The sequence below is a fragment of the Pipistrellus kuhlii genome, unplaced genomic scaffold (assembly GCF_014108245.1).
Source record: "Pipistrellus kuhlii isolate mPipKuh1 unplaced genomic scaffold, mPipKuh1.p scaffold_m20_p_2, whole genome shotgun sequence".
In the NCBI taxonomy this organism is placed as follows: domain Eukaryota; kingdom Metazoa; phylum Chordata; class Mammalia; order Chiroptera; family Vespertilionidae; genus Pipistrellus; species Pipistrellus kuhlii.
In genome coordinates, this window is record NW_023425515.1 from 161,232,508 (window position 1) to 161,248,203 (window position 15,696).

Here is a 15,696-nt window from a genome sequence, read left to right on the forward strand (position 1 = left end):
TCCTTAATCCCTTCATCATTCTCCAACCCCTTTTCCTTCTGGAAGCCATCAAAATTTTCCCTGCATCTATGAATTTAGTTTTGCTTGCTTTTTTTGTTTTGTTTTGTTTTGTTTTAAGACCTATTTTGCTTGGTGCAAGAATTGCTACCCCAGCTTTTATTTGTTTGTTTCCATTTTCATAAAATATATTTTTCCATCCCTTTACTTTTAGTCTCTGTGTGTGTTTTGATCTGAAGTGAGTCTCTTGTAGACATCATATGAAAGAGTCTTGATTGTTATTCATATCAGGCTTCATATATCTTTTTATTGGAGTATTTAATCCATTTGCATTTAAAGTAGCTATTGATAGATATGTATTTATTGCCACTTTACTATTCATATTTAAAAACATTTTTTCTTCTTCTTAAAGAAGACTCTTTAATATTTTTTGTAATATTGGTCTGATGGTGATGAAATGCTTTAGCTTTTTCTTGTCTGAGAAGCTCTTTATCTATACTTCCATTCTTAATGATAATTTTTCTGGATAGGATAATCTTGGTTGTAGGACCTTGCTTTTCGTCACTTTGAATATATATTTTTTCTTTTTGCATTTAAGTATTACATATGTGTCCGTATCCCTTATTTGTGTCCCTATCCCTCCAGTCCTGCCCTCATCCTCACCCCCTGTTGTCTGTGTTCATCACTTATGCTTATATGCATGCATACAAGTCCTTTGGTTGATCTCTCCCCCATAATCCTCCCCTCCACATCTTCCCTCTGAGGTTTGAGCATCTGATCAATGCTTTTCTGTCTCTAGATCTATTTTTGCTTATAAGTTTATGTTGTTCATTATAATTCACAAATGAATGAGATTGTTTGATATTTATCTTTCTATAACTGACTTATTTCACTTAGCATAATGCTCTCCAACTCTATCTATGCTGTTGCATATGGTAGAAGTTTCTTCCTTTTAACAGCAGCATAGTAGTTCATTCTGTAGACATGTCAAAGTTTTTAATCCACACATCTGCTGATGTGCACTTAGGCTGGTTCCAAATCTTAGCTATTATAAATTGTACTGCTATGAACATAGGGGTTCATATATCCTTTCTGATTGGTGTTTCTCATTTTTTGGATATATTTCAAGAAATGGGATCACTGGGTCAAATGGAAGTTCCATTTTTAGTTTTTTGAATAAACTCCATACTGTTCTCCACAGTGATTGTACCAGTCTGCATTCCTACCAACAGTACATGAGGATTACTCTTTCTCCTCATTTTCACCAGCATTTGTCATTTGTTGACTTGTTGACCATAGCCATTCGACAGGTGTGAGATGGTACTGCATTATTGTTTTGATTTGAATCTCTTGGATGATTAGTGATTTTGAGCATATTTTCATATGTCTCTTGGCCTTCCTTATGTCTTCTTTTGAAAAGTATTTATTTAGGTCCGATGCCCATTTTTTGATTGGGTTATCTTTCCTTTGTTAAGTTGTATGAGTTCCCTGTAAATGTTGGAGATTAAACCCTTATTGGAGATTTGTCGTTGGCAAATATGTTCTCCCATGCAGTGGGTTTTCTTGTTGTTTTGTTGATGGTTTATTTTGCTGTGCAGGAGCTGTTAATTTGATGTAGTTCCATTTCTATATTTTCTCTTTAGTTTCCATTGCCCTAGGAGCTCTGTCAGTGAAGATATTGCTTCAGCATATATCTGAGATTTTGCTGCCTGTGAATTCCTCTAATATTTTTATAGTTTCCCATCTTACATTTAAGTCCTTTATCCATTTTGAGTTTATTTTTGTGTATGGTGTAAGTTGGTGGTCTAGTTTCATTTTTTTGCATGTGTCTGACCAAATTTCCCAGCACCATTTATTGAAGAGACTGTCCTGACTCCATTGTATGTTCTTGCCTCTTTTGTCAAATGTTAATTGAGCATAGTGGTTTACCTCGATTTCTGGGTTCTCTATTCCATTGGTCTATATGTCTATTCTTGTGCCAGTACCAGGTAATTTTGACAACAGTGGCTTTGTAATACAGCTTGATATCTGGTATTGAGATCCCACCTACTTTATTCTTCTTTCTTAGGATCACTGACCCCATTTTGTTGAGAATTTTAGCATCTACATTCATCAGGGATATTGGTCTGTAATTCTCTTTTTTTGTGGTGTCTTTATCTGGTTTTAGGATTAGAGTAATTCTGGCTTCATAGAAAGAGCTTGCAAATTTTCTTTTTATTCCAGATGAATTTTTGGAGAGTTCTTTCTAGATTTGTGAAATATACTGTTGCTATTTTAACACTGAATCTATAGTTTGCTTTGGGTAGTATGGACATTTTAATGATGTTTATTCTATCAACCCATGAACACAGTATGTTTTTCCATCTGTTTATATCTTCCTCTATCTCTCTCTCTTTTTTTTCAACGTCCTGTAGTTCTCTAAGTAGAGGTCTTTTACCTCCTTAGTTAAGTTTATTCTAAAGTATCTTAATTTTTTTGTGTGCAATGGTAAATGGGGTTGTTTTTAAATCTCTCTGTAAGTTCACTATTGGTGTATAAAAATGCCAGAGATTTCTTGGTGTTAATTTTGTATCCTGCTACATTGTTAAATTCATTTATTAAGTCTAATAATTTTTTTGATGCAGTCTTTAGGGTTTTCCATGTACACTATCATGTCATCTGTGAATAATGACGATTTTACTTCTTCTTTTCCAATTTGGATGCTTTTTATTTCATCTTCTTGTCTGATCACTTTGACTAGCACTTCCAGTACTTTGTCAAACAGGATGAGAGTGGGCATCCCTGTCTTGTTCCTGTTCTTAAGGAAAATGGTTTTAGTTTGATGTTGGCTGTAGATTTGTCATATAAGTCTTTGATTATGTTGAGGTATGATCCTTCTATTCCCACTTTGCTGAGAGTTTTTATCAGAAAAGGGTGTTGGTCTTTGTCAAATGCCTTTTCTGCATCAATTGATATGATTATGTGATTTTTGTATCTCAGTTTGTTTATGTGATGTATCGTGCTCATTGATTTGCAGATATTGTATCAGCCTTGCATCCCTGGAATAAATCCCACTTGATCATGGTGCATGATCTTACTAATGTAATGCTGGAACCAGTTTGCTAGAATTTTGTTGAGAATTTTAGCATCTACATTCATCAGGGATATTGGTCTGTAATTCTCTTTTTTTGTGGTGTCTTTATCTGGTTTTAGGATTAGAGTAATTCTGGCTTCATAGAAAGAGCTTGCAAGTTTGCCTTCCTCTTGAATTTTTTGGAATAGTCTGAGAAGGATTGGTTTTAGTTCTTTGAATGTTCAGTTAAAGTCCCCTTTTGAAGTCATCTGGTCCAGGGCTTTTGATTACTGTTTCAATTTCATCAGTAGTTATTGGCCTATTCAGGTTCTTTGTGATTGTTTTGGAAGCTTGTATTTTTCTAGGAACGTGTCCATTTTGTCGAGGTTGTCCAGTTTGTTGGAATAGAGTTGTACATAGTATTTTTTATAATTCTTTGTATATCAGTGGGGTCAGTTGTTACTTTACCTCTTTTGTTGTTTATTTGGGTCCTCTCTCTTTGTTTCTTGGTGAGCCTGGCTGGAGGTTCATCAATCTTGTTTGTTCTTTCAGAGAACAAGCTCTTGATTTCATTGATCTTTGTATTATTATTATTATTATTATTATTATTATTATTTTGGTCTTTATGTCATTTATTTCTGCTCTGATCTCTATTATTTCCTTCCTTCTGGATACTGTGGGCTTTTCTGTTCCTCTCTTTCTAGTTATTTAAGTTGTAAGGTTAGATAATTTATTACCAGTTTTTCTGGTTTTCTTGAAGTAGGCCTATAGAGCTATGAACTTCCCTCTCAGGACTGCTTTCATTGTGTCCCATAGATTTTGGATTGTTGTGTTTTATTGACATTAGTTTCCAGGATGTTTTTTATTTCTTCTTTTATCTCTTTGGTAACCTAATCAGTGTTTAATAGCATGCTATTTAACGTCCAAGTGTTTGATTTTTTCATTGTTTTTATTGTGGTTGATTTCTAGTTTTATGCCATTGTGATTTGAGAAGATGCTTGTTATGATTTCCATCCTCTTGAATTTGAAGAGACTTTGCTTGTGTCCTAACATGTTGTCTCTCTTTGAAAATGTTCCATGTCACTTGATAAGAATGTATATTCTTTAGCTTTGGGGTGAAATATTTTGAAAATGTCAATTAAGTCCATCTGATGTAGTGAGTCATTTAGGATTGTTGTTTCTTTGCTGATTTTTTTTATTTAGAGTATTTATCCAGTGATGTCAGTGCGGTATTAAAGTCCCCTACTATGACTGTATTGCTATCATTCTCTCCCTTGATATCTTCCAGAAATTGTTTTTTGTATTTGGGTGCTCCTGTATTGGGTGCATATATGTTTACCAGAGTTTTATCTTCTTGTTGAATTGCTTCCTTTAGTATTATGTAGTGACCTTCCTTATCTCTTGTATGATCTCTATTTTGAGGTCTATTTTGTCAGATGTAAGTATTGCAACCCCAACTTTTTTTTCCTTTCCATTTGCCTGAAATTTTTTTTTCCAATCCTTCATTCTCAGTCTGTGAGAATCCTTCGTTCTGAGGCGGATCTCTTCTAGACAGCAAATATATGGGTCATGTTTTCTTATTCATTCAGCTTCCCTATGTCTTTTAATTTAAACGTTTAATCCACTTATGTTTAATGTTATTATTGATAAGTACTTGTTTGTCATCTTTTTTATTTATTTTTATTTTCATTTTTATTGATTTATTTTTAATTTTAAAAAATATATTTTATTGATTTTTCACAGAAAGGAAGAGAGAGGGATAGAAAGTTAGAAACATTGATGAGAGAGAATCATCGATCAGCTGCCTCTTGCACACCCCCTACTGGGGATGCGCCCGCAACCAAGGTACATGCCCTTGACAGGAATCAAACCCGGGACCTTCAGTCCTCAGGCTGACGTTCTATCCACTGAGCCAAACCAGTCCCAGCCTTTTTTATTTTTAATGTCGGTGTTTCTTTTTGCCTTCCTGTTCCTTTTCCTTTTTTTTTTTTTTTTTTTTTTTTTTTTCTCTCTAGCAGTCCCTTTAGCATTTCTTGCATTTCTGGCTTGGTGGTAATAAAACCTCTTAGCCTTTTTTGTCTGTGAAGTTCCTGATTCCATGTTCAATTTTGAATAATAGCCTTACTGGGTATAGTATTCTTGGATTTAATCCCTTGCTTTTCATCACTTTGTATATTTCATTCCATTCTCTTCTGGCCTGGTGTGCTTCTATTGAGAAATCAGTTGATATTCTAATAGGATATCTCTTGTAGGTAACTTTCTGTCTCTCTCTAGTAGCCTTTAAGATTCTTACTTTGTCACTGGTGTTTACCAATTTAATTATGATGTGTCTTGGTGTTGGTCTTTTGGGGTTCATCTTGTTTGGGACTTTATGTGCTTTTCAGACTTGCCTAGTTTTTTTCTTGCCAATATCAGGGAAGTTTTCTGTCATTATTTCTTCAAACAGGCTTTCTATTCCTTGCTTCACCTCCTCTCCTTCTGGTACCCCTATAATGCAAATGTTGTTTTGTTTTATGTTGTCCCAAAGCTCCCTTAGGCCTTCCCCTTGGTTTTTAAATTTTCTGTCCAGTTGCTGCTGTTTTTGTGTGTTTTTTTCTACCTTGTCTTCTAATTCACTGATGCGATCTTTAGCCTCTTCTAGTCTACTGTTTAAGCCTTCTATTGTGTTCTTTATTGCAGCTATGTCATTCTTCGTTTACTCTTGGTTCCTTTTCATGGTGGCATTTTCAGTTAGCTCCTTATAATTCTCATTGAGTTGTATATATTTATCCTTGCGTTTTGTGTTTTGTCTCCAGTCATTTGAGCATCCTTATAACCATTACTCTGAATTCTTTCCCTGAAAAGTTACAAGCCTCATTTTCATTTGACTCCCTTTCTGGTGATTCCTCTTTTTATTTCCTTTGGGGATTTTTTTTTTTTTTTTTTTTTTTTTTGTCTTCCAATGTTTTGCTGTAATGTTTTAATCATAGATCTGATTGTTTTGCTACCAGGTTCTTTTAGGAATGGTGCTAATGTTGTGATCTATCAGGTCTCCTGGGATTGGTAATATAGTGTAGCTCCCTACTTGAGCTATTTGGGTTCTCTTGATGTATGCCTGCAGGCTGGAAAGGTGCAACTGTGGTGTCTAGAAGTCAGCAGCCATGAAAGGGGTGTTCCAATTTTTGCTGTCTTGCACCCTTGTTTGAAATTCCAAGTTCCCAGCAGCAACTCACAGTGATACCCAGGAACCATATTGTTGGGGTATTGGGGCTTAGGAGGCCTGTGCTCTGGAAAGGCATGGCTGTGGTGTCCAGAATCCTGTAGTTGTGGTGTGGGCAGACTCAGCTTGTGCTGCTGTCTCCATGGTTGGATACACATACCCCCAGTGGTGGCTCACAGGGGCTCCCATGGTGTATTTGCCAGCATGGTGTACTGATGTACTCTAAAGGGCCTGGTGCAGAAGCCATGTGATTGTGGTGTCGGTGGGCAGGTATCCCAGAAGAGGGAATTCAGAGTTTCTACAGCCCAGCAGTATGTTTATGTTTGTATAATAGTGCTCCCAGAAGGGGCTCACAGTGGCACCCAAGGGCTGTCTATGGAATGGTGGGCTTCGCAGGCCTGTGTGCTGGAAAAGCATGTGACTGTGGTGTCCAGAGTTCTGCAGCTGTGAGGTGGGAAGACTCAGTTTTTGCTGCTACACTTATGGTGGCAACTCACAGGGGCACCCACAGTGTCTTTGCCAGCATGGTACCCTGAAGCACTCTGTAGAGCCCTGGCACTGAAGCCACACAATTGAGGTGTCTGTGTGCAGGTATCCTGGATGACTGAATTCAGAATTCCTACTGCTGGGGGAGTGTATCCATGTTATCCAAGATCATACCTAGTGGGGGCACACAGTGGCTCCCAAGAGTGCCCTGTGGATTGATGGGATCAGGGGGCCTGCTCACTGAAAATGCATGACTGTGGCAGTACTACTTGCCCACACAGAGCTCTCACACACTCTGGGGGGGCCCTGGGGCTGAGGTTGCACAGCTGGGGTGTCTATTTGCAGCTATTCACGAAGAGGGAATTCAAATTTCTACTGAAGGACAGTGCACCCTTATCTGTACAAAACCACACTCAGCAGGGGCTCACAGTGGTTCCCAAGAGCTGCCTTTGTAGTGGTGTGCCCAGGAGGCCTGCTCACTGAAGATGTGCATCTGTGGTGTCCAGACGTCTTCAGCTGGGGAGGGGGGAAGTTTCACTTACTGCTGTGGGAGTGGTGCCCCCTTGGAGGTGGAGGTCCCAGGATCTGCAGGACTGTGGGTGGGGCAGCAGGATTTTGGCTGGAGTGGAAGCTGAGTCATGGGCAGTGTCCAAGGTCTGTCTGGGTGGTGGCGCTGATGAGTTTCTAGAAGTGGCTGCTCTCCCCTTCAAGATGGTGTAGGCTAAGTGCCCGAGCCCCACAGTCTGGAAAGTGCCTGCAGTGATGGTAGTCTCTCTCTGTCCAAGAGAGCCTGGTTTGCTAGCCCCTGATGCTCCTGCTGGATTTAACTGTCCTTCACTCATTCACACATATACCACACACTCTCCTTTCATCTCCTCACTTACTCACTTCCTCTCCCTCACCTCCATCCTGCCAGCACCATCTTTTTAGAGTTTCACTTTGAATATTTCTTGCCAATTTCTCCTGGCCTTCAAAGTTTCTTTTGAGAAATCAGCTGAATATCTTATGGAAACTCTGTTTTAGGTAACTTACTACTTTTATTTTGCTGCTTTTAAGATACTTTCTTTGTCTTTAACCTTTTGCATTTTAATTGAAATGTGTCTAGGTGTGGGCCTCTTCAGGTTCATCTTGTTTGGGATTTTGGGCAAAATAGAAACAAAACCCACATTCCTTTCTGGATTTTCTCTACTCTAAGCCAAGTATTTATAGTTATTTTTTTGCAATATATGTCTCAGAATTACCCAACAATCTTATCATTTTCCTCTAGGAATGTTATGAATCAGTAAATGAATCTTTTCTTTAATCTAGCTTGATATAAGAAATTATTGTATATAATAAAAGTCTAATATGCTAAGTGTTCAGTCATACAGTCATCCATTCAACCAATCAAAATGTAATGTGCTAATGATATGCTGAGGCTGCTCAACTGCTCGCTAGGACATGCACTGATCACCAGGGGGCAGACTGTTGACTGGTTGACTAGTCGCTAAGACATGTAGTGAGCACCAAGGGGCAGATGCTCTGATTGGTAGGTTAGCTTGCTGCTGAGGTGTGGGCAGATTGGGACTGAGTGAGACAGGCCAGACACATCCTAAAGCCCTCCCACAGCCTCTCCCTGCCTCACTAACTGCCTGCATCCTTCCCTAGCCATGATTTGCACTGGTGCAGTCCTTCAGCCTGGCCTGTGCCCTCTTGCAATCCAGGACCCCTTGGGGTATGCCAGAGAGCTGGTTTCAGCCTGATCTCGCAGGACAGAACGAAATACCCCACCGGTGCATGAATTCGTGCACCGGACCTCTAGTAGTTTAATAAGAAGTGTTGTCTAGCCTTGAAATGATATTTCTCACACTTCAGTAAGCTCCCTAGAAATAAATATTCAAGTAAAGATTATCTGAATAGCTGGGATGCTCTGGAGAAGAGCCTTGTATTATAACTTAAGGCTTTTACATCTATAAAATTCTTGGCTTCCAAGGCACATTTTGTTGTGTGAACTAACAATAGTTTCCCAACACTAGTATTTTGTTGGTCCCATAAACTTTAGACCCTTAAATATTTACATATTAGTGACCAGGCCCCTACTCTTTCTAGATCTTATTTCCAGGCTAATTACATGCTGCACCGAATGGGAGAAGTAAGAAGAGGTCATTCTTCCTAACCCTGCTCTGTCCCTAGCCAAAATGACTGTGAGCACTGATTCCTGGCTTTATCTTTACCCACATTCTTGCCCTTCATGCCTGAGCTCTGACAGAGGTTGAATATCTCTATGTAGACAGAGCAATAAGACCTTTAAAAATTTTTTCTGTACCCAGGGATACATTGTTCTTATTCCACTGTATCCCTAAATTCCTCCTTCCTTATTCTTTTTCTCTTTGACTCTTTTTCAGATATACAAAACAATTGCCACATTTTTGGGGAAATGGGGTTGGAGTGTTTACCATTGCTGATGCATGCTAGTATCTTTCCTATCTACTGGTATCTGCGAGATAAAGGTAAGTGAAACTAGAAAAGTGGGATATTTTTTTAGGTCATCTCTTCTTTGGCTGGTACCCTCTTCACTAGAAGGCATTTTCATAAAGCTTAGTGACATTTAAAGTAACAGGAAGAAGGGACAGAGTTCAAGTGATATCTAAAAGTCTTCAGATTCTGTTCCCTGAACTGTTAGAGGCCAAAGTTTTAGGCAGTACTGATTGTGTATGTCTGCCACTACTCATGGTGATATTTGCTGTGCACCAAGGGAAAGATAGATTTGTTCAGATTTTATGGACATTTAATTCAAACTTATGAAGTCCAGACACTCATTTACAAAACACAGTTACTGATGTCACCTATATGTTGGTTCTAAACCCATGATTCAAAACATTTTTGAATTATGGATCTTTGAAAAATTAATAAAAAATATAAAATCATAATTTTATTTATTTTATTTTCTACTCAGTATCAAAACTATTGAAAGCTTATCATTTTGCCTATAGATAAAGATATAGATATAGATATAGATATAGATATAGATATAGATATAGATAGATAGATATAGATGCTATTAGAACTGTAATTGTAATATATTAGAGGCCTGATACATGAAGATTTGTGCAAGAATGGGCTTTTCTTCCCCTGGCTGCTGGCACTGCCTTCACTCTGGCCCAGAGCTACCTTTCTGCCTTCCCACACTGTCCAGAGGCCTAGAGAGGCTGGCGGGGAGTTGGGGGGGTGCGGAACACCTGTGTCATTGCCATGGTGATGACATAAGCATCCTGCCTCACCTCCAGCTGCTTGGTGCCTGTGTATGCAAATTGACCCACCACCTTTGTTGGGATAATTTACATACTCGCTCCTGATTGGCTGTTGGATGTCGCAAAGATATGGTCAATTTGCATCTTTTTTATTAGTGTACATCATGTACTTTATTATGATAGTATCTGGTAATTAGCAATACCTTTCATTCACTTGCAGTTTCTGGGAGTTATTTACATAAGACAATGACAAGATAAACAAAAAGATCACTTTATTATTTGGGAGAGTTTTTTCAAATCTATTACTGAACTAGCCCCAAACAAAGCCCATTACATATATTTTCACCTCCAGTTACAAACCCAATCCTCAAACCTTAAGAAATAAATGAGTTGAGAATACAATCCAATCAGGATTAATTAGAAAGTAGTAATATGTAAGAATGTATAAGATGGTACTCTTTTTCCAACATTATGGGGAAATCTAACTACCAAAAACACCCTCTGATAACAATATATGTGCTGCAACATCTATATCTATCTACCAATCTATATCTATCTACCAACAATTATTTTCAAGTTATTTTTTAGCTATTTAGAAGCATTCCTAAAGGAAATTCTTCATATAGAGGAAAATAATACAGAAGGAAATTTGGATGTTAGGAATTAAAGAAGAGTAGGAAAAATGGTAAACATCTAGGTAAATCTATTAGATATTCTTCTCCTATTGAGTTCTTAAGAAATCCCAGTCAGGGCACACACCTGTACCATTAGATATTTCTCTTCATGTTGATCCATCACTTGGCACTGGACACAGGGAAGGACAAAAGAAGAATACAGCAAAGTGGATTTTTTAGTCCATGGAGGGTGCTATAACATATTGAGTAGCTTAGAAATAGAATTGACTCAATAATGAATACAAATGGAATCATTAGATGGGATGATTAAAATTATAAAAAGGAAAGTGAAGTTATTAAAGATACATTATAAGAAAACAAAAGAAGAGTGGAACTGTGTAGATAAAATAGAAAGGTCAAATAAGCACAGAAAAATGTTAGAGATTTGAAATATTAATAAGCAAAAGGGATAATGAAATATTTAAATACAATAATTTTTAGACAGAATAGATTAAAGAATTTAAATCCAATTATGTGCTTTCTGAAAGGGGAACATTAAAGCATAAACATAATTTACTGAGTCTGAAGTTAATTAATACCTTAAATATTCTTGAAAGTTAAAGAAAAGTGTCTTGGATTTCATCTTTTCTTATGGCTGAGTAGTATTCCATCATATATATGTACCACATCTTCATTCAATCATCTAAGTAAAACTCCATATTTTTACGCATACTATTCCTTCTATTTGGAAGGATATTTTCTGAATTGTCTCTTTCAATTTTTGAAACATATATGAGTATTTTTTTTTATAAGATTTTATCTCTTAATTGAAATATCTAAACTTGTTTCTGATTTCTGATGAGTGTTGTCATTTAACAGATTTTTAATAAGGGCCTACTATGTTCCACGCTCATTTCTAAACACTGGGGATTCAACAATGAACAAAAAAACCTAAAAGGCCCTGACCTTCTGGAGCTTACATTTTAAGAGACCACGTTTTACATTAATGAAATGAAAACCATCATCTTTAACTTCTGTCTAGTCCTTCTATGGCCTCATCACAATGAAAGCATTTTACAGTCTTGAATTTAGTATAATGGCTCCTTTATCTTTGTCCATTTGTTACTTAAGTGGATTGAATTTGAGCTCCTTCAACATCATGGTCCTATTCAGTATACATTACATATTCAAATTTAGTTTTCCATTACTGAGCTGCAATTAAAGACAATTTTGTTCTATTCAAATGGTCAGAGGTCCAATTTATTATCTCTATGATGCTTCTAGAACATTTTGCCTCTGTAGCTCCTAACCAAGTGCATGAAAACAAATGAGTGTGTTTTCAGATACCTGTAGATACATGAGTAGACCCCTCCTGGTGTGCACTCATGACTCAGCCCAAATTCCGTGCACCCTCTGGATCATCTAAACTACAAAGTCTTATCCCGTCATAATGCCTGGAGTTGCTGTCCCAAATTAGGCCTAGGAAAGGCACACTCAAGTAAATGAAGGTTAGAAGGCAGATTTTCCTTTTTCAGTGCTCCTCCTGCCCTTGTTAAGTGGACTGTTTTCTTTATTTGTGCATACTTTCCAGTTTCCATTTGGTTTTCTTTAAAAAATATATATTGTTGGTGGTTTTTAATTTTCTCTTTTCCAGCCTCTGTTTTGGATGTCGAAGCCCCATTTTATAGTACTTGGATGAGTGATATGTCTGAGATCCTGTGTGTACTGATGACATTTTTCACGCCACTCATTTTTGGTCTGCTTTGTACCCTGGAAGGTAAGTGAGATGGTGAGGGTGGGAGCTCTGATGACATTGTCACCTAAACCTCCACCTGAATCCCTTGTATGGTTAACCTGCACTCTGAAACTTCTGTTATAGGGTCAAATAAACTCTGAAAAAATGGCATCATGGGATATCCACATGTTTCTTCTCCATCAGCAAGCAGAATGGGGACATTTTAGCAATAACCTCCTGCCTTGCTAAATACTCATCCCACTACATTACCAAATCCCCTTTCACTGATAGAACACATACGTGTGGGAATGGGGGCTTTACTATTTACATTAAAGACTGGGCAGCACCAGAGAAAGACCTCAGCCCAACCATGCCTAGCTGGTGACCAATTAATTGTTGAAAATTTGCTGCAGATTCACAAGGGAGGTCCCCTTTGATATTTCAATGGAATTCTTCCTTCAACTAAATCATAAGTTTTACATTACTATCATAAGTTATGGTAATGAAAGCACATGTATAGGGAGAGGTGCCATACCATTCATATCATAAGCGATTCTCATGTAAAAATCAATAAAAGCAAAAAGAAAGAGCAGATGTAATAGGCTAAGAGCCAGAGCAACCAATACAGACTTATTTTATACTTTTGTGAATGCTGTGGCTCCAAATCCTAATTAATTATTTAATCATTTTTCTTGACTCAGACTAATAAATCAATGTAGTTCATTTAGAGACCTGGGGGATATATAGTGAGAAAGAATAAAGACCATATCTACTAGTAAGTTGCATATCCTGCCCTTCCAGGCCTGTGAATAAAACTTTGAGAAAATTCCCACTGACTGCAACTTTTCTCATTTTGCCTCAGTTTGGTATTTAGTTCTAGAGGGTTTTTTTTTTTTTTTTCCTGTGATGTGGGTCTTAGATCCTTAAATATTAGTCTTTTTTTTTTTTTTTAAGCATTTCTCCCCATTCTAATTCTAGTATTGGGAATAGAAAAAGGTGAAGATATTTGGGAAGTCACAGAATCTGAATATCTGCACCTTATTATTTACTATCTGTGTATTACACCAACAATATCCCAAGGGAAATGATGAATATAGACATGGATGGGGAAATTGCTACTCCTTAGTAAAAACTTTTTCTAAAAGAGAGTTAAACTTCAATAAGTGTAGATTGGCCCTACTGCTATTTAAATTTAAGTTAAGCTTCAGACCAATTACTAAAATGGCACCAAATAATTTAGATCTGTAAACTCAACAAAGATATTTCCTTCTACTGTGAAGGACGGCTCATGCAAATAGGGCAAGCTATCAGAAAGAAAATTAGGACAAGGGCATGAAAGGCCAGACAAATGTGTGTTTGCCTCAAGAAAGGTTTATATTTAGGCTCTTCCTCCTTCCTGATATGATAATGAAGGCACAAGTACAGGGGGAGGTAGCATACCATCCAGACAATGAGCAATTTCTGTATATGCCAACAGAAAAAAGTGCCATGCCAACAGAAAAGAGTGCCATGCCAACAGAAAAGAGCAGAAGTAACAGCATAAAAGCCAGAGAAGGGCTGTACTCATTCTAACACAGGCTCATTTTATTTCCTTCTTGCCACTGCTTAGGGCTTTCCCTTCTGTCTGAGAAAGAATCAGATAAATTCCAATTGGTCATCATTTTTTATTTTATAGCAGCGGTGGAGATTTATTGAAGAATGAGTACAGACTCCCACATGGAGAGAGGGAAAGAGTCCCACAGAATGGATTCCCAAGTAGGGAGGGGGGAAAGGGTCCCCCAATTGGTCATAATTTGGTAGTACCCACTACAGCTCTAAGCCCTTGAATAGGGGGTTTCTTTTATGAAAGGGGCCAAGTATGTGTCTTGTCCTGGCTTGTTTCTATCTAAGTCAAGCAACTGCAAAGGTGTCAGGCTTCCTTTTCTTGAATTGCACTGCCAAAGGAATGAGTCATAGCTGTGATATGTGAGTTAACATTTCACTTCCAAACCATATCATTTAACTCCCTTAACAAATATATTCTAACTATTCCAATGTGGATTTGAACTACATCTGTCTTGGGAGAGATTTCACTTCCTTGTATAAATGATATACTCCAGATTTGTAGTAGGCAGCCCTCAAATTTTGTGACATGATATTTAAACCAATATCTTTGCTCCTCTGTATGTATCTCTTCATCCACTCAAAGTTCTTGAATAACACATGTAACTTACATTAAAATGATAGTTGATACTGGTTTCTGCTATAGAATTTAACCCTATAAAGCATTACAATCAAAGACATTCTTTTTCTTCTCCAATTTCATTCTGTCTATAAAATGTAGATTTTTATCTTGATTTTCATTATCCTCTGAATGTCAGTGAGTACCATCATGGCCTCTGATGTGCACTCCTCCCCATATCTTAAGTTTAACTATACTTGAATCCATGTACCTCTAATAACAACAGTCACTGCTTCTCTAATAGATACTTCACAAGAATGAACATCTGACTACTCATCTGAAACACAGGACACTTTGGAACAATAGAACCAGTGATGAAAACTTTGAGGAAAAGGTATTTTGGACCAAGGACCTGTATTTTTGTATAGAGCCAAATAATTGCCAGTGTATGAGAGCAAAATAAAAAATTTCATAGATATTTTGTAGTCTTTCAGTATATTTACTACATAAGTATTTTCCTTGCAAATTTACTTGAGAAATTACCTATACCAAGTGTGACCACACCACAGTTAAGATCTCAAGCAACATAATATCTATATGTAGAAAAGTGATAAGCCAAGAAACAAATAAATGTACCATAAGATCTAAATATTTTCCTGCAATAATTGCAATGTATTATTATAATCTATATAAATAAACTTAAATCTCTGATTTTTAAACTGAGACTAAAATTAGGTAAAATTACAAAATAAAATACTTTTGATTCATGACATAGGCTGTGATGGTTATTTGTTAATTTTATGTGTCAACTTAAAGAGAACATATTGACAGCTATCAAAGGAGCAAGATGTTGCAGAGCTGAGTGAAAAAGGTGAAGGGATTAAACAACAACAAAAATAAACTAATTCATACACAGACAACGGTACAGTGATTACCAGAGGAAAAGGAGGGTAGGGGAAGAAAGAAAAGGATATAGGGGGAATAAATGGTCATGGAAGGAGACTTGACTTATGGTGGTGAACACACAGTACAAAATATAGATGACATATTATAGAAATGTACACCTGAAATCTATATAATTTTATTAACCAATATAACTCCAATACATTAATTTATTAGAAAAAAAAAGTGTAAATAAAATTTTGTGCATCAACTTGTAACTATGAGCATGTTATTGGAAGAGATTAGCAATTGAATCAGTAGACTGAGTAAAACAGATGGC

The 15,696-nt window shown here is 37.0% G+C and overlaps 1 protein-coding gene across 1 annotated transcript in view; it reads left to right on the top strand.

Moving 5' to 3' along the window:
- Positions 1–14,946, top strand: part of LOC118723110 (selection and upkeep of intraepithelial T-cells protein 1-like) — a 124,397-nt gene extending 109,451 nt beyond the window's left edge. The window contains exons 7-9 of the mRNA XM_045583823.1: positions 9,119–9,223; positions 12,233–12,355; positions 14,779–14,946. Coding sequence (XP_045439779.1) covers positions 9,119–9,223; positions 12,233–12,355; positions 14,779–14,795 — 245 coding nt within the window. The 3' untranslated portion in view covers positions 14,796–14,946. The remainder of the gene's footprint in view (positions 1–9,118; positions 9,224–12,232; positions 12,356–14,778) is intronic.
- The last annotated feature ends 750 nt before the right edge of the window (positions 14,947–15,696 follow it).